The sequence below is a fragment of the Callorhinus ursinus genome, unplaced genomic scaffold, assembly GCF_003265705.2.
Source record: "Callorhinus ursinus isolate GAN/ISIS: 27379988/994484 unplaced genomic scaffold, GSC_fseal_2.0 scaffold5, whole genome shotgun sequence".
Taxonomy (NCBI): Eukaryota; Metazoa; Chordata; class Mammalia; order Carnivora; family Otariidae; genus Callorhinus; species Callorhinus ursinus.
In genome coordinates this window covers 50837674-50858215 of record NW_027397067.1, presented here as the reverse complement: position 1 = coordinate 50858215, position 20542 = coordinate 50837674, and the positions used below count along the sequence as shown (strand labels likewise).

The window sequence follows — 20542 nt, the reverse complement described above, 5'->3', positions numbered from 1 at the left end:
GACTCTCTATGCCTGTATGCTTATTTATCACATGCCAGAATAAGAATGGAATGAATGAAAGAATAAACCAGCGGAATCTATAAGCCTAAAGAAACTTAAAGATAATAGCCTGTTTACAGGATGCCAACTTTCCAGGCCCCATTCACTAACTGCTCTCCATTTTCATTTTATTATTGTGGTATACTATAAAATATTGGTTCTATTTTGCTGGAGCTTCAGCTTTTAGTTGTTTTTCTTCACGGGTCAGAATGATTTTATTTTACCTGTCTTGGGAACTGTAGATCGGTTTCTAAAGCTCACTAGAATTCTCTTAGCTATACGATATTTTTGGGGGGGGGGGAGGCAGGGGGACATTTAATGTGGATTTTTTTTTAAATCCACAGCAAAAATAGCACATTTATCCCCTTTACAAAAATCCCAATAAATAACAAAGGTACATTAGGCTCCAAAACAGCTTAACTGAAGCATATGTGGATCCAAAGGCCTGCCAAAATGGAATCAGCATTATAAAAGATAGTTTCATATTTCATCTAGCCATAAAATAGGAACTTACAGTATATAAAATGCATTGGCCACTCGCACAGAGCTCGTGATGACAATGGCATGGAAACTCATATCAGCAGATTAAAAGTGACCTCCATATATACTCTGGGAGGTTTCTTGAGGTTTTTTTTTTTCTTTCTTTCTTTTTTTTTAACGTTTTTGTCTTTTTGACCTGGATTGACTAATCACAGATTATGGAGCAAGCAACTTAAAACAGCATCTTGAACCTCAGCCCCTCTGACAGTCAGAATTTCACCATCACAGTATTTCCTCAGAAAATCTTCAAGCAGCAGCAGAAGGTCTGGCACTGAACCCTTAGGATCCCATTAAGGGCCTCTGCTGTATTCCACAGCTCCTCTAGTCCAAAACGGCATACTCTACTCCCACAGATGCTCTCCAAAGCCATTTGGAATCCTCTTTTCCTTATCAGGCTGATACAGACCTGCATCATCCTCAGAGCCTTCTGACAGAGACTACAACAATTGGGGGAGGGGGGCGATACAACTGTTCATTGTTTCCTTTCACAAAACCCTGCCACAGGGCGCAGATTAACACCAAAAAATAGATGGCTGCAACCAAAGAGAAACATTTTTCAGAGTGCCTCCACCTGATTAATGAAGAAATGGAGTCGACCACTGTTGGACGCCCATCATGCGCTCCCCCCACGCACCCCCCCAGCCGTCTCCTCCTGGAGAATCAGTGAAATGGGGAACACTTCCGCCAGTGTCTGCTTCCTTTGAAGAGCTGTCATGCTCAGAAAGTTCTGAAGGAAGGCAACGATTATAAAACTGACTGTGTTCCTTGCTGACAATATTCAGATAAAGGAAGCGAACTTTTTCACCATCACTGAACTTCCTTAATGAAGGAGAATGCTATCTTTTTTTTTTTTTTTTCCTATAGCTACTTCCTTCAACCTGTGCTTGGGACGTGACCCTTATCTCAGATGCGCATGCAGACCTCGCCGGGCACCTCGCGTAGACTGATACGCTACACAGGCGTGAGTAGCAGTGACCCTAAGATGTAAGCTGGTAACGCCATATCCGAGATTAGTATCCGAACCCAAGGGACTCCAGCGGCTCCAGTCCACGGGAGAATGCTCACACATAGGGTAATGAGAAACAAATGGTGTTTGTTTGACTTCGTAATAAAATCTAAAACTCAAGGCATGTGAAATGCCTTTGCTCTTCTGAACTCTGTCCCCATTTCTTCATATTTCACGGCGTGTCACTGCCGGTGTTCCGAACGCCTTATTCACTCCATTCTATACTGAACTCTAAAATGCCATAAATAATGAAAGAATTGAATTAACATTTTTAAAATACAAACCTATCTCAATCAGACAGGGTAAATTACTTTTCCAATTGTCTGAAATCCCCAATCATACACCTGAGAGATGCCTTCTGAAGAATAACTCCTTACGAAAAGAAAACACAAAGAAACCAGGATAATTCAAAAAGCAGTTTGACCACTTAACCTTTCTCTCTTCCTCAAAATATATAGGTTTTTGCTCTGCTTCTCTGGTGATTGTACTTAGACTATGAGTTTTCAGAAGACTCATGCTAGCTAATCAGAAGTATGTGTGTCTGTGTGTGTATAAATACATGTGTGCACACGTGAATGGAGATGTATATGTACAATGACAGCCAAAGTGCTTTTCAAATATGTTCAGAGAGGGGACAGAAGAGAAAAGGCTAGATGCACTGCTTGGTGGGGGTGTGTGTTTAAAGGAATGGGCAATCTATTTTCTATTCATGGGCATAATAAAAAGTAATCTAGGTCTATGTAACAATCTGTATATTTTTTCAAAGTGACTAAATGCATATAATTTTATATAATTTTACAACAACTCTGTGATGTTGAGCTGGTATAATAACATCCATTTTATAAATGAGGAAACTGAGAGCATTTGTGATTACCCAAGATAGCACATCCACTTTGGGTAATAACAGTTGGGAGAAGAATCAGGCTACTCTGACCACATCATGGGCTCTTTTCCATACTTTCTCCCCCATTTCTGATCTTTACAATGTGTTAGGGTATGTTTCTCAAAATTACTAAAAGAGAAAAGGAACACTCAGCAATCAACGTGCTTCTGGTTCCTAATTCCCACCAGATTTTATATAACTCACATTTCATATATTTTAATTCATCTTTCTCTAGCCTCACAATTTCTAAATAAATTAATCAAGAAGACACTAACCACCTTCTCTTCCCTTCACTGTCAGCCAGACTGTGACTGAATTCTAGTAAATAGAATTCCACTAAAGTAATGGAATCCTACTTCCAAGATTAGGCTACAAAAAGATTGTGGCTTCCATCTTAGGCTCCTTTTCTTGCTCTCTCATTCACTTGCTCAAAGAGAGGCCAGCTGTCATGATGTGAATTGCTCTATGGAGAGGCGCACAGGGCAAAGGACTGAGTCAACAGCCATGCTAGTGAGCTCGCAAGCAGATCCTCCAAGAGTTGAGAGTTAGATGACACCACAGCCCTGACTGTCGTAGTGATGGCAGCCTTGGGAGAGACTATACCAGAGACATCTAGATAAGCTGTGCTCATATTTCTGACTTTCAGAAACTAAGAATAGAGAGTATGAGAAAAACCACAAAGCTTACACATAACTCTGTGCTTGACTGAGCACCTGACCTTTATAACAGAAAGAGATATAACACATATAAAATGGCATAAAAGACATACAAGTTATTAGACTCAAGAAGCCATGGTTTTGTCAAACTACGCCAAAGGATTTCATGAGAAAATGATGTAAGATCAAATGAAAAATAATTATTTTAAATTCTATACTTAACAAAGAATAGACATGTTAATTCCAAAAGAGTTTCTCAAATAATTTCAGAAGTTTCCAAAAGCTCTAAAGAAATATTACTTTGTCTCTTATTAGAAATACATGCAAAAATTCTCGCCTGGGGACCATCCTGCAATATCAACAGAGCGCCTTGGAAGAGTGGCTTAGACAAGGTCATACTCACAGACTTTCCTACACCCAGAAAACCTCATATGATACTAAAGACTGTCAATGCCAACTGAGAGGTACTGTTAAATTATATTTGATTAATGGTATCCTGGGAGCACCTATTCATAGTTTAAAAAGAGTCTAATATTTTATAACATATTTCAAGAGTTATCCCTAAGTCTTATTGATTTTTAAGACCAAACAGAAGAAATACAAAATAGCCCATTCTTTCACAGTTATCATTTCAGTTACTGAATGTATTTATTATCATGCCTAGCTGAGATCACTGTTAAATCCTCGTAACATTGGAACAATATTATAACCATGTAAATAATGGCTAAGTGCACAATGCCAATCCAATTGTTTTAAAAAGACTTGTGGAATGCCAACTCTTCAAAAAAAAAAAAATCAAAGAGGAAGACTTTAAAAGTCATGCCAGATAAATCAGCAAAGAACAGAAAATTTTGATTGACTTTTCAAACTGCTCCTCACAGTGCCTTCTCATCTTGACTTCTCCTCCAGCCAAAATGTTTTCCAAGCTTTATATTCTATAATTTGTGTTATGAAAACAATAGAGTTATATTTTACAAAACACTCCCTCATCACTCAAGAATTTGATAGACTCCCTTTGGGGAGCAGAGACTCTATCTCCATCCCCTAAGGGACCATGAAGTGTGAAAAAGATCTACAAACAGGAACAACTCCGCAAAGAGTGTCTGGAGCTATGAACCAATAGCCAGACTTCGCCTTCAGTGCCTATACTCTGTGAGAAAGGTAGTGCTACTCATTAGTTTCTTCAAATTCATACACATATTCTTAGTAGACCAAGATGTCATATGATGATATGAATAGCTACTCCTTCCAGACACTGACTAAATTAGTAGCATAACATGGAAATCAATTTAATAATTCCTCGAAAAGATCATCTTCAATAAAAGTTCTCCTTAAGTTCTGGAGAAGGGGAACAATGAATAATCTTACATGAAGAAAAAGATACTTTTTGTTTATTTAAATGTGGCTTAAGTATAAGTAAATAGGTTTAACCATGTATCATAATGCAAAGGCAAAGATGTGTTTAAATTGCAGGCATAGGTGAGTAAAGTAAAAATAAACTGTCTACATATAACAAGGAATGACAAGGATTGTCTTTGTGTTCCTACCTTTCAAATGCAAGTCCAAACATAGAGAACCTGGAAAGACTTCACTGTCAGAAGAAACAATAAATCAAAGAGAGATTGAGATTCACAGAGAGACTAGCGACACACAAAAGGTGTGTCTTGGAGGCGGGTACAAATTATCAGGAAAGGCACAAAATTTATATTTTCATTCCAACATTATTTTCCCATATTACAATATAATTCTATCCACTGCCAACATCATCATTATGCCTGTGTTGTAATACAATCAGTTCCTTCAGGTCCATATGCAACTGACTTGTCTGGTTTGCCTCTACAGATCTGAATTGTGAGATAATTCTTTGGTGTTTGGTTTCTTCCTTTCTGACTCACATTCTATAGAATGCCTTTACCAGCACAGAATTCCATACCAACCTCTCTCCTCTCCCACAAACAAACAAATAATAAACAAGAAACCTACTCTAATTCTAAAAACCAGACCGAAGTGTCATTTTCCAAGGCTCTGCTCCATTAACTCTCTTGTCTCATGTCCTCTTTGAGCAGCTTCCACTCAGTTTCCATTAATTCTCCACAAAGCAGACAGAGCATAAGAGAAGCCAGGATCTTGGCCTCCCTAAGGGACAAATCTACAACCTCCATCAATAATGAATTTCACCAACACTTCCCAGGAGGAAGAGGATACAATTAAAAAGGTTATAAGTCCTTGCACTACTAGAACCTAAGGGCATCGGTGAATGAAACTGGCTTAAGCCCAATTAGAGGGATCAGTACATTTGTCTTCTCTTGGAACAATCCTGCTCTTACCGTTCTCATCAACTCAGTATAAATCTGACTGATCTTATCCAAGAAGTTAATAGAAAATTGCTCACAGTGGGCGACTGCCACCTCGGTTTCCAAGCAGAGACAGATGGAATTTCCCAGATGGTTTGTCACTGGAAAGAGAGATGCTGGATGAGACTTCACAGAAAGCATGGTAGAGCAGAACACCTTCTTGGCCTTCACCCATGTCATAGTGAGGGATCTAAAACTGATTCCACTGTAAACAAATCATAATTGCCTCAAAGGGTTCAACACCGTGTCCTCCCTAACCGCTTCAGGGGTTACAAAACTTACACTGAAATTAGTCAATATTTATCAAGAAATGATCATGGACATATCTCCTTATTGGGTAAAAACTGAAGAAATATAGTTATCCTGCCTTACTGAGTCTTATGCTCCACTGAGATTAAGACTAAACATAAATATATAAACAAACAAAAAACAGACACAAGATGGTATTAACTATATTAATTGTATTGCTAAGTTGGGCAGATCAAGTAAGATCCCTGAGAAAACAAAAGAAATGGATACATACGAAGACTTGGGGATGATGTAAGGATCTTGAATAAAGAGATGCGCATCATTCACTGATACTAGAGAGAAGTGAAAGGAAAGAACTGATTTACTAATTCTTTAAAGGTTATTTATCGGGCCTGGGCTCTAAGCCAGACATTGCTCTAGATAGAAAGGATGCAAAGATAAAAGACACATAGTCTACAGGGGAGACAGACAAGTAAACAGGCACAATTATGTGATAAATGTTCTTATCCTAGTAGACCTACAGCATCATGGAAATATTAAGAAGCCCATATCTATTCCAGACTTTAAGAAGGATCTACTTGAGCTGAGTCTTTATGTAAGAACTGGAGTCAGTGTGATGATAAAGAGGGGCAGTAGGGGGGAACACAAAGCTTCCTAGGATGATGAAACAGCATGGCCAAATGCACAGAGGTGCGAGAAGAATGTATACTCAGAGCACTACAGGTAGTTGATGCTGACTGAAATTCTACACCGAGAGAGGAAAAGGGGTCAGAGCTGAGGAGGGGAGTCTCACGAAGGCCCTCCTTGGCTTTGCCAAGGAGGCCGGGTTCTCTTGTGACCTTTAGGATGATTTTAAAACTTTCGTTTTTAGGACACATTGTGATTTGAGTAAAAGGCAAAGGAACAAGAAGGAAGGCAGAAAGAACAAGGGGAGAATATTGTGATAACCAGGGAAGAAAAGATAGAGGTTTCAACTAAAGCAGCGGTAGCAGGAACAGAAAGAAGAGAGCAGACATGAGGAAAGCAGCAGTTATGGTCTTTGGTTTCTGGAAGTGAAAATGAGAGTCCTGGAAGATGAAGAGAAAAGGGTAGTAGCTGCAGACAATACAGACGGGGGTGTGTGTGTGCATGCACGTGTGTGAGATGGGTATAAATGGACATCTGAGATGTGAGAGAAGGAGAGACAGAACCCAGAATAACTTATAGGATGACCTTCTTGTAGAGGCAGGAAAAGAGATGCAGACAGAGACGTAGGATCAAAGGTGACTAAAAGTTGGAAGTCAGGGAGAAGAAGAATAGAGAAGCAATCTGTGGAAACAGTACTAAACTCTCCTTGTGACTATTTTGTTGGAGCAAGTCAGTGGGAAAGGCTTACAAAACAGTTGAAATGTGCTATTAGAGAAAGGGTAAAAAGCCAAGGTTAGAGAATTTTTAATTTAAGTGTCATTTGTAAATTAGTAGCTGAAGCTTTACAAGTGGATAAGCTCCCTGAGGCACTGGGAACAGAGGGAGAAGAGAAGAAAGGCCAGAGTGTTTTGGGAAACATGCAGTTAAATTCAAAGAGCCAAGACACAGAGAGATATGAGAAGTCGGAAAGTTTGGTAGTCCTGAGCCTAGATTAGAATGAATATTAAAAAGAAAGAGATCTTTCCCAATGTCAACATCAATGAAAAGAAATGTAAGACCCAACAAAAAATCATGCCTTAGCAAAATTATATCATTGAGATGGTGACACGGGGGGGATATGGGTGGGGGTCCATCAGAATGGTCATGGTAAGGAAAGTCCATTAGATTAATTATTTTAAACAGCATTTATTGGATATCTATTATGTGCCAGGGGCAGAGGTCTAAAACTGAACGACAGTAATTTTTAAAATAAATCTATGTTCTCTAGAATCTCAACAATAATTTGGATTACTTTCAAATTTACTTCCTTATATTTTAGAGGTTGTTTTGTAAGTTTCCCCAGAACTTACCATGAGACTGATTTAAGTTCAAGTAGTTCATTGGGGAGGTATTGTCACAAAATTTCAGTAGGGGAATGGAGAAGTAAAGGGAAGTAAAGGAAAGAGAAGGCAGGTCATAAAGAAGGCATTATAAAGCCAACTGAAGCTCAGTTGCACTGGCAAACTCTAAGAGATGGTGTAGAACACTTCTTAGAACAGTGGGGGTATTTATCCACCAACTTCTGTCCCTCATTGGTTGAGCATTAGGTCAGGAAATATTAGTTCTCCAGCACCTCCAACGTGCCCGGCTTGTGGCAAGTTTACTCCTGAGGCTGGGGAAAAAGTCCTCTACTAGAAAGATGTTTACAGATGTTTCCACTAAGCAGCCTTTGACTATACAGGTGATTGCTAACAACATATGGGTAGGTGTGTATTTGCTACAGGGTGTGTACACCACGAAATTGGAAGACTTTGGCAATGAAATGGGATCAGAGATTGGTACTGGAAGAGTTAGACCTGGAAGGGGAGAGAAGGAGACATCTAATAATTCTGATATTTTCCTAGGATATGGAACAGGGACCTCTGATTCTTTCCTCAATGACATTTTTATGGGGGTAACCATCTTAAAAAGTTTAAGGTGCAAGTTAATGCCTGCATTCTTTCATTATTAAGTCAATGAAATGTTGTCTATAGCACCCTTCATATGTGTATTTCCCATTTGGAGAATTCAGTGTCAGGAATGCCTTATCCTGATGGAACAGCATCAGTGAAATGAGACTTCATCAGATTTCATTTGTTGAATTTAACAGGTGGTGATGAATTTACTATTATGTAGTAAGTCACGTGGGACTTGATTTATGTTCTATTTAATTAAGTATGCATGTTGTGTAGTCCCAGCAGTTGGCTGTATTACACTAGTTAGCTACTAACAGCTGACATATTCAAAAGCAAGAGAGGGCAAATGTCACTTAAATTCCAGACATCCAATCTTCCAGTCACTGTTGTTTGCCACTTATTAGGCACTAGTCATGTGCTAACATAGCAGAGATTTAGCATAGAACAAAGACCTTTGTCCTTAGGAGAAAATGGGAAAACTTCAAAGGCACGATATAAAAGTATAGAAATTCTAAAACATCTCCAAGACAAATACTGATCACAATTTAAAGTGATTTTTAAATTGTCTTCCTTGTCAGTAGTCCTTTGATATTTTCAATGAATACAATTGCAAGGCTTTTAAAAACATGAGGTTTGTGTCACCACGGTAGCATTCAATGTAAAGTTATTCCTTGGTGCAGAGGTAGGATGTTGGAGAGAAGGCTAGGCTCACTCACTGGCTATCAGTCCATTGAGGGGTGTACAATTATACCTGAAAAAAACCTGAAACTTACAATGGCTCATAGAGCTTTGGAGCCTGTGATCCTTAATTTTATGTGTCAACTTGGAAGGTATTTTGGATGAGACTCACATTTGAATCAGTGAACTCTGGGTGAAGCAGATTTCCCTCTGTAATTGGGTGGGTCTCATCTAACCTGCTGAAGGCTTGAAAAGAACAGAAACACTGGCCTCTCCAAGCAACAAACTTCATCTGCACCATTGGTTCTGCTGGGTCTCTGCCTACCAGTCTTTGGACTAGAAGTGCACTGTTGTCTATCCTGGGTTTCCAGCCTGCTAGTGCACATGGAAGGTTTTCAACTGGCCAGTTTCCATAATTACATAAGCCAATTCCTTATAATAAATCTCTTTCCCTCTCTCCTTCTATCTCTCCCTCTGACCCATATCTGCTCCAATGACTGTATTAACTACATGTTGTTTTAATGATTCAATAATGGCAGCAACAGGAGATATTGAACAAGATAATGGGGTGTTGGCAAAAGATTATTTATTTCTATGTTTGGTGTGTTATATAATTTCAAAAATAACTTTTTGTCAAATCAATTTGTTTTGGTGTTTCTATATAGCCTATATTCTCGAAATGTTCTATATACATCCAAATGCCTGGTCTGCAAAGGCTTCCTGCAGAAGGTGGCATATTGCTAATGCACTTCAAGATGGGAACTTGAAAGATATAAAAAGGATTTGACATCTGGCATGGTGACTCAATTAATTACTGTGTTGGATTAATTAGTGTGCCGAATCTCCTGAGCCAACACCATGAGTCTGAGCAGAGATACATTACATTGGTTGGCGAATAAGCACTTTAGGAGTGTGCTAATTCCAAATTTTTATTCAAGGTTGGGTAAGGAAGGGTTAGGAGGCTCTATATTTTATGATAAGGAAAATATATCTTCATGATATAAAATACATGTTAAAGTCCTGTCCAAATTATATAGGTAATGAAATTGCAGGTGCCTTTGAATTAACTCGTAACTGCGCAAACAGTCCTGGCAGTACCATAACAAATATTTTGCCTAAAGTAAGAAAGAAAGAGCACACCTCTGATCATTGCACATTTTCTCCAGAGATTTTTATAAATTTAGAATTTAAGTGAAAAAATCCTAAACAATATTATCATTTTCAAATTACGTCACAGATGCTCTTGAGAAGCCAGTGTGGCATGATCTTTAAAAATGCAGAATCTGGAATCAAAAGGCTGAGCCTTTATTTGCTTATCTATAAAACACAATTTTAAATAGACCCAAATTCTCAGGTTTGTTTTGAGGATTAGATGAACGAATCCATCTTGAATTCTTTATACAGTGGATAAGAAAGAATGAGTATGCGGTATATGCCAGCCAACTGTTCTACAGCAGGAGTGGTAGTATTAACGGTAGTACCAGAGGTCTTTAATGACCTAAAGTCAAAAGTAATTTCTGGAAAAGAATGGTATTCCAACAGAAAAATATTTTAAAATGTACTTTGGCAAAGCAATCATACCTTTAAATAGAGAAAAATACTACAGTATAAAGGAATCACATGACTCAAATATTTAAACCTAAGGCAAAAGAAGAAACCTAGAGTATTATTTTCTTTTAAAAATCTATTACCCACTCCTGGTTTTGAATTAAGGAAGCAGATGGAATTAAAATAGCTAATCAGCTGACCTTAAAATAGGACCATTAGCCTAGCTTACCCAGGTGGGCCCACTATAATCACAGGTGTTCTTAAATGTGAGAGAGGGACACAGAAGACTCAGAGTCAGAATGTGGATATGACGGAGACTCAATCAGCCATGGCTGGCTTTGAAGACGGCAGGGAGCTGTGAGCCAAGAGATGTGGGCAGCCCTGAGAAGCTCGAAAAGTGAAGGAAACACCTCTAGAGACTCCAGAGAGGAACTCAGCCCTGCAGATAGTGAATTTTAGCCTGGTGAGATTCATTTCAGACTTCAGACCTGCAGAAATGCAAGATGATACATTTGTGTTGTTTTAAAGCCATAGAGTGTGTGGTAGGTAATTTGCTACAGCAGCGAGAGAAAACTAAAATATCCAATTAAGAAATGAAGTTTAAAGGTATCCACACATCCTACCTTTCCACTACTTTTTAAAACATCGAATTCATCAATTATCCATACAAGCTTACCTAGAGGAAGATTTTACAGAGATTTTCCAAGGAAGTTAACAAAAATTATGATGCTAATCATCCATCTTTGCTCTTAAAGGTACAAATAATATTACCAAGGAATAACAAGGTTGTTTATTTCTTGTTCTTCATGTAAACCTGTAATGTATGACAATTAATTTGTGTCATCTTAAAAATAAAAGCATTTGTATATATTATTAAGTGTGAGTAGTATTAGTCTGGCTAAGCAGATAAAGCAACAACCTTATAAATTACCTTACTAAACAACCATTTAGTATGATTAACCTGTTTCCTTCTAAATTCTGCGTGTATTACTGTCAGAGACAAACTACTTGGAAAATATCCAAGTTTTGTGGTCCATGAAAAAGAAAAAACAAACTGTTATTTTTAGTGATTTCCCTGGGAAGCAAGCAGAGATAATTTCTGAGCTATGACAAAATACTGAGTCAACCATCTCAGAACATCCACATACCAAGGAATTATTATTCAGGTCCATCTTCCCAGCAAATGGCCCCCAGGTTGTTCCCACAGGAAGTTGCTGCCGACTCTGGATTTTCCGTTCTCCGTCTTTCTGAAATACCTCCAGCTCTCCTGCAGACAATGAAAACAAGAGGTGTTTGGAGTACTTTCACGTGTGCCTTACCCACAGCCACCTCTTTTTCTGTGTTGGCTTTACACACGCAATATTCTCGAGATTCGTATTAAGAGAATTAGTTATGCTTGTCTGAAAAACAACTGATCTTGTTATCCTGAGAAGAAAATAAAACTTGTCCTTAGAATTGTATTTGGAATCTAGTCCAATTTCTTTCTTGCACCTTTTCACACACACCATCTACAGAAGTCAATTCTATTTAGGAAGTCCTGAAGAACCCGAAATAATAACACCTCAAAAAGCACTGCTCTAATGGAAAAACAGGTAGGCAAAGAAACATGAGGACGATGGCTCAGAGTTAAAATTTTATATTTGATCACCAATGTAATTAAAAATTATAACTAAAGATATATACCTTATGCAATAACTATTATAGTTACTCAAGACTCGTGAACAACATTTAGCGAGTTTTTTGAAAGCACTTGGTAATTTTCAGAAATTACTACTAATTTCAAGGGATGAAATATCTACATGTATAAAAAGTAGAGGTGTATGTTTTCCCAAATGAAAAAATGTCTAATCAAATTCATTACATTTTTATATTTGGTACTTGATGTAGATTCTATGTTACCAAAAGAGTTTGGACAAAAAACACTTATGAAACAGCCAGTTTTGGATGGTCTTCTTCCTTTCATTGCCTCCAATTTATTACATGAGGATCATTAAAGGGAAATAGGAAGTAAAGACAGTATACACACTGCCATGAAGTAGGAATTCATCAAATGCTCTCTTAAGAAATTTATTTAAGAAGTAAATGAATTAATTTAAAAAAATGAAGGTTTCAAAGCTTCAAAGAATAACCATCAGTCTAAAAACTGGGATAAACAAACCAACAAAATCTCAACCAGGAATTGGAGTCTTTCTCTTTAAATAATTAAATCTATGAAATTTATGTCCTGACAGTATCACTATACCATATTATCGTAGCAAAGGCTTTATATTTCAAAATATTAATCTTAATAATATAATTTGTTTTTTATTGGTATTTCTTCTCACCCTGCTCAAGAGTAGACATGAAAATGGGAAGAAATGGATTAATAAGTATAAATAGAAACCATGTACAACAGACAGGTGAGAAAAGTTCTCAATAAAACAGAATGTATTCAGTAGTTACATTTTCTAAGAGATACATAAGTCATGGTAGGTAATATATTAAAAAATTTTTGCCTTACTATGGCCTTAATTTCTTTTCAAGCCTATAACTTTAAATATGTACATTTAATCTTGATGTTTTTAAAAGCAATACCATCAACCTGAGTTCAGTTAGATCTTTCCTTTATTTCTTTACATTTGCGTCTCCTCCACTTAACACCAGTTAAAATACCAGACATTACTTTTCGCGTTTTTATTATTGCTCATCCTGAAAACCAAAATCAAAGTATGTAAACCACAGTCAGCTAAAATATTGTGTCATGGTTCCATTATGTCAATTATGAAAATATAAATGTATCTGTATTGGGACAATGAAGATAGAATGGAAATAACAATCCCAGGTTCACAGTAAACAATGTCAATTCAAGGATGACACCTCCATTCTCCCTTCTTGTCATACTCCCTTTCCCTCCCACTTGTCAAATACACTAAAAATGGAAGAACTCATTAAACTCATTAAGATAGACACACACATCCCCCTCCTTTTCTTTTCATTCTGATGTATCAGTAGCTAAAGATGATCAGTAATTAGGAAAATGGACCCAAAAAAAGATTCTAGAAGTCTGAGCTTTTGAAATGTAGCTTTATAAATAGAACACTTGCAACAAATAATATATTAATGCTTAAGTATCAAATCCCAAGTCCAGGGAATATGGAATAATAATAATTTGTTTTCTGTAGGTGGAATAACAAACCCATTTCTGAGATTTTTCCCTGAAAATGTTTTTCATCCTTATACAATCTTTTTGATTAATGCATTGGAATCAGAGCCTTATTCACAAAATTCTCCAAGACAGAGGATAGCTAACAATCTACTATGATGTCAACAAGGATTCAGGGGAAAATGTCCCTCAATGTATATATTCATAGGTGATAACATACTTATTTAAATCTTTAAGATATTTTTTCTATTTGAGAAGAAACTGTTTAATTTCTTATAGTTCTTTGAATTTTTCAACCATACATACTTAAATTTTAAGCAATTTCTTTTCAATTTACCATTTAAAGATAAAATACATTTTAATCCCTCTGCTAAATACTAGTTAAGAATGTTCTTTTCTATGTAAAAATGATGCCCAAATAGTTTGCTTGTTTTTATACACTAAAAATAAGTCATGTCACATTTAAGTGATACCAGAGAAATCAGAGGATCTTTGAAAACCTTTTAAAAACGTAATTCATCCTCTCTTTCTGCCACTGACATTTTTCATTTGAAAAGGGTTCAGACTCAGGTAAACAGTGACTTCTTACTATACCTGTGGATTTACAAGTAGCTCTGTCTTTTAATGGATTAAGAACTACAAACTTAGGGCAGATCATAAAGTGATACCTAAATATCACCAAAGTTCTTGAGGTGTTTCTGACTATGCACTAAAATTTTAAGCAAACCAAAACTACTTTTATGAGCTCTTAAACATGACCATAACAGAAGGTCCAGTAAAGTTTCAAGCTAACAAGACAGTCTTTTGAACTTTATTAGGCAAACAGGCAAATCCCAGTCTCCTTTCTTGCTTATAAGGAAGTTATTCTGAGGTTTGGGGAAATCCATTCTGCTGCGGAAGCATTAAAATAAAAATATTCATTTATTCACAACAGGGTTAAAGAAAACCACAAGCACAATGCAAATAATTAGCATTTACACACTACCAAGGCTGCACAGGTTAATGATAGAGAAATAAGACATTGTATAAATGGAAGTTATATTTGATTTAACTTAGATGTTGCTTAACAATATAGTATTTAAATGTTTTCAAAGATTAATAAGTGTCATGAAATAGAGGAAACATTATTGCACTAAAAACAAGATTAACTGTTAATCAACTCTATCCAATAACCAGCTAAATGGTCTTGAATAGAAATATTATCTTTTCTGTGTCTTTGTCCTTGGTAAAGAGGGTTTTGCACTCACTTGCTAATTGGTAAGGTGCCCATGACACCATGATTTTCTTTTCCCAGATATATCATGAGAGGTAAAAAGAACACTGGGGTTGTAGGTCAAAGACCCAGGTCCAACAGTTTATCATAAAAATGGATGTTTAATTTAAAAAGATCAGATATTCCAAAATCAGAAAGCAAAGCTCCAATTCTTGTTTGATTTGTTTATTCATCTTTTTGCCTCTATACATTAGTTTATTCATTCTTTTATTCTACTAATATTTATTTGGTATCTACCAAATATCAGGCAGTGGGTTATGCCCAAGCATAAAGCCACAAACAAAACAAGCCTGGACCTTGGACAAATTTCAGGAAATGTAATCCATAAGGCTTGAGAAGTAGATATCATAGAACCTAGTGATTATTTAGATTTTAGGAGTTAGGAGTTAGGGAAGGGAAAATCCAACAATAATGTTCAGGTATCTGGCTTAAGCAAATGGGCCAACGGTCATGTACCTTTTGAGATAAAGAACACCTGCAAAAAATAAAAAAGAGAAGAAGAAGATTTAAGGATAAGATGAGTTATAGTTAGGAAATATTGAGGTCGAAGTGGCTGTAAGTAGGGTGCCTGGCTGACTCAGTCGGGTGCCTGTGTAGCTCAGTCGGTTGAACATCTGCTTTTGGCTCAGGTTGTGATCCCAGGGTCCTGGGATCGAGCCCCGCATCAGGCTCCTGCTCCGGGGGAGCCTGCTTCTCCCTCCGCCTCTCTCTCTCTCTGTCTCTCATAAATAAATAAATAAAATCTTAAAAAAAAAAAGTGGCTGTAAGGAAGGCAAGAGATGGGGAGGTACAAGCCTGGGTCTCAGTGCAAGGTCTTAATTAGAGTGATAAATTTTGGTATTTTACTCATTAATTAAAACTAGTTTGCATATGGTAATAAAAGCCGTAAGATTGTTCATCCAGGACCGAGTATATCAGAATAAAGTAAGAAGACCTAAGACAGAGTTCTAAGGATCTTCAAAAGGCAGAGTGACAGAGGAGCAGGCTCAGAAAATTAGGAGAAGTGGGGCACCTGGGTGGCTCAGTCAGTTGAGCATCTGCTCTTGGTTTCAGCTCAGGTCCTGATCTCATGGGTAGTGAAACTGAGTCCCGTGTCTGGCTCTACACTCAGTGGGCGTCTGCTTGGATATTCTCGCCCTCTGCGCCTTCCTCCACTCTCTCTCTCTCTCTCTCTTTCTTCCAAGTAAATATATAAATCTTTAAAAAAGAAACTTAGAAGAAGTGCAAGAGAATAGAAAGGAAACTGGAGATAGCAGCCAATGGATTGATTAAGAATGTAAATGAGGAGGGATGAATCAAGTAATCTGAAATTTCATGGAAGTAAGAAAAGAATTGGAAAGATCCCTTTTGATGAGATGGAAATCATGGGTATCTGGAGTGAAAGGAGTTTGGAGGCCAAACCACAGACTGGAATGAGTTCAAAACTGAACTGGAGAAGAGTCAATTGAACAAGCCATGTGATCCTTAACCCTTTGAACTTCAGTTTCTGCCTACAAAATAGGAATTACAATATCTTCTTCATATGCCTGCTGGGAGGATTAATTCACAGAACAAATGCAAAGTGCCTAATAAATATTTACTACTTCACCAAAAAGACACTGAAGCATTCTAAGAGCATGTCCACATCCTTCCGTCATCCCATCTAACCATTCACCAGTGTCTGTGGTCACATCCCCTCTTAACACTTCCATCCAAAATACTCCCCACACCTTGGCTTATCTCCCTTTCAAATACCTCCTGGATTCACCTTTCTTATCAGCATTCGCCAGGGTTCATCAACTCAGATGTAGATTACCCACCAGCCTCAATTCACTCTACAGCTCCAAGTCAGGTTCCAAATCCGTGTCAGGATAAACTTAGTAAAACTCCATGGTCACTCATTGGCACAATTTCCTTTAGTAGCATCCTGACTTGAGCATCTATGCCTGAATCTTAACCACAACATTGCTCCACAGTGTCTTCTGTTGTGCTCTCCGGAATATATTTTTTCCCTCCAGTCAAGAAAGCCTTCCTCACTATACCTTCCTCCTCATGTCCAGTTTAACCCCCTTCTTTCTGAGAATTGTTCTTTTTACCTGGCAGACACTCTGTACTCCTGGCTGCCTTGATAAACTCTATTAACGTTGCAAGATCAAACCCAAAGCTATTCTCTTTCACCAGATGTCTCTGAACTCCAGAACAAACTGAGTTCTCCTTCCCTAGTACTCCCATGGCATTTATAATCCAATGCCACACAATTTTGCAGTTAATGGCTCCCTAGTGCTTTCCCTTGGATAACCCTTTTCATCTCAAGAGGAATATGAGCATCTTGAACTATAGGTATAGTTTTTAATTTCTCTTTATACTCTGGTAACCAATATAATTTCTGACACGTGGTAATTGTGAAATACAAACTGAACATAGTTGATTGGATGTTTTCTTAAGTTCATAGACTTAATTTTAGTACAGTTAAAGTTGATTTTAAGGACAAAAAAAGTTGCCTTAATATGTGTCTTCTCTTTGTATTACAACAACCATATATTTCATTTGCTCAGCATTTTACTACATTTACTTACGTTACCTCATCTGTGAAATATGGAGCAGGCTGAAAAATAAAGACTTTTCCTCTCGGCCCCTTCATATTTTTGCAGCTATTCTTCAAAAAGAAGCCTCCCCCCCCTTTTTTTTTAACATGCTGGGTTAGTTCACACAAAATATTTGAGACACATAGGATGGACTAATCAATTTTGGTAAAAGATAATATTGTTAGTGCTGAGGGCTGTTTCTCTTATCTTCTTGATAATGCATACTTTTAAAAGTCTGTGATTACTCAAAGACTTATGATAGCCTCACTTAAAAAAAAAAAAAAAAGCCCTAAGTCCGAAATCACTACCAAACATACTGCAGCTTTTAAGATATCAAGCCACTTTTTTTTTTTTTTTTGCACAAATAAAAGAAATTCACTGGTGGAAAGAAATACTTAAAGTCAAGAGAGATACCCTCAAATCTTATTTTATTGAAGGTACAATCAAGCTATTGTTTTGTTTCTTTTAAAAAGGGTCCTTTTGATGCCTCTTTAGAAAGCAAAGTATATGAAAACTGTAGTATACCAAAGGAGAACAGACAAGATGTGGGGCCTTTTAGCATGGTTATCAGCCATCGTGCTTCAACTGAATTCAGTATTAAGTTGATGACATAAATGTATATGGTATTTATAGACCATCCCTTAACTCCAGGCTCGGATTTCGTAGACGGACATGGTTGCAAATAAATGAGATGACAGAAGATCCTATTTCATTTGCTGAAAATAAAATTTGGATTGGTTTGAACTTGGTTTTAAATATATAACCAAATTTTAAAGCAGACCACATGAATTAGCTCATAATGTTTATCAGGACTTATTATAACAGAAGGCTATAGCGTCAGAACCCATATTTATATTTTTCCATGGTTCGAAAACATTATACATCATGGTATCAAACATGGACAGCCCCGAAGTCATGCTGAGTTCAAAAAGCACTCAAAGATTCTAAAAATCTCAAAACATTTTCAAAGTCAGCCAAGGTGGCTGAAGTATGGCAGAGCTCTTGCTATTTTATGGTTTAACCATTTGACAGCTGCCTGCCAGATACATAAGAGGGTTAGATAATCATTTCGCTGCTGATTATCTTCACAGCCAAACCGCAGTTTCGCCACTATATGTGTGTTCCCTCAGGCATTAATAACAGCATGTTTCATCTGCATTTTAAGACAAATAGTGCCATTTATATTATGTTATGTTGAGCCATCTCAAAGCACGGTTTGGCACAGGAAATGATAGTTCTTGGTAAGTGGCTACAAATCGCCTTTTAGGGATACCTTTTCTAATTTTCCTTCTCAATTTTTGAGTCATACAGTCATAACACACACTAAACTACAGTTTTGAACATAAACTTGAAATACGACATTCCCTATTCAAGTACTCCACTCAAACCCTGATAAATCAGGCTGGCCATGGAGTGATCTTATCCCTTCTGACTCTTTAATAAATCGAACCTTGTAAGTTCGTACTGTTGGAAGTTGTCACTAAATGAAACTGTGACCTTATCCGGCACATGAACTTATCCTGCTGACAACTACATTTATTGTGTGGATAAGAAAGGGAAAAAAAGAAAAAAAGAATAAAGAAAAAAATGAGATATTTGATAATTCTGATCTTAGCCATATGTAACTCTAACAGATGGGATCTTTTCGATGTTCCATTAATGATTTGCCAAAGATGAGAGAAAAATGCTCACACTAGGTAAGTGCTGGGGGCACTGTGGATGTTCTTAAAAGTGCATGAAGAGGTACTGGGTGACAGCAGTGAATCAAAGCTATTAGTCTACCACAAAGAGACCTGAATTAGTTTGTAAGTAGCTTGTAATGGTGGTGGCAAAATAGAAACATTCCTTTTTCATGCATTCAGTGGCTAAAAACTCCAAAACAAGACACTGGAATTGTCTAAAACCTAGAGCAGGTTAAATCACTGCATTTTTCAAGAATAAAAACATACCCTTTAGCTACAGTTTCTAAAACGTCATAGAAATCAATGTGCACAGCATTAAGAAGCAAATTTACATGCATATGCTACCATAGATCAGCATGTAATACAAGCTCGGGAATCTTTTACCTTATTATTCTGGCTGGCTTTCAGAATTAATTCTGAGGCTATGATAGGTCTGGATATTCTTTCTATCATAAGGCCTACCGAAACCTACAAATTATCATCTTCAAGAGAGAGAAATAGAAGAGATAAAATGTGGTTCTAGGTAGTAAGATCATTGGTAATAAAGTAGAAAATTCAAGATGTTTTTAAAAACAAAACCATGATGTGAAATAAAACTAGAAAACCTTCATCTGCATACTCACATGAAAAAAATGAAGTTTTATATGCAGAGACCAAGTTCAAGATTTGGGGGGAAAGATTGCCAAATTTTGCCCTTTGCTCTATGGTCTATTTGTACAAACAAAAAATCAGCTCATCCCAGGTGTCTGAAAATATTCATCTGGAGGGTGACTGGCTCTTGCAAATGTTTGGAAATGTCACTGGAATGAGGAACGGCAGTTTCTGGAAGTTTCTTTTCAGCTGCTGGAAGGAGGGAGGAAGGAGTCTCCACTCTTGCTCAAGGAAACCTGGCACAGTATGCTTCTTCGCTGCCAAAAACCCTCCCTGACCTTCCAGACACCACTCCTTGTCACAGGCTGACCCAATACCACTTCCTGATTCAAATCTTGAGACACAGAGGGAGAGTGTGCTTTGGAAGGTCTGGCTAGGGAGGAAACATCACAGATGGGAGAGGTCTGGGTTAGCAGGCACTAAAAACAGCAGTGGAGAAGAAACATCCAAAAGTTAGTCCACGAACAGGAGGTCCATAGAAGGGGCAGGGCCTGTAGGGCCCTGGTAAGACAGAGAAGGCCTGTTTTCACCAGGAGGAAAAACTCTAAAGGAGAAACTTTGGGCACAAATCAACCATAGATCCTGTTTCACTGAAAAGAAGTCAGAAATAGTTTTAAAGAACATTTGCTATAGAACACCAGTGGGCCTTATTGATAACTGCAGTTCTAAATTTTAGGCAACGTCATCTTCTGTATGTTAAAATTGCATGCTTTCTC

General features: G+C 37.4%; 1 protein-coding gene across 4 annotated transcripts in view; it reads right to left on the bottom strand.

The window, feature by feature from the left end:
• ZFPM2 (zinc finger protein, FOG family member 2) overlaps window positions 1-20542 on the bottom strand; it is a 443996-nt gene that overhangs the window by 209122 nt on the left and 214332 nt on the right. For all 4 annotated transcript variants that reach the window (XM_073893090.1, XM_073893092.1, XM_073893091.1 and 1 more), the window contains one exon: window positions 11663-11781. In XM_073893090.1, coding sequence (XP_073749191.1) covers window positions 11663-11781 — 119 coding nt within the window. The remainder of the gene's footprint in view (window positions 1-11662; window positions 11782-20542) is intronic.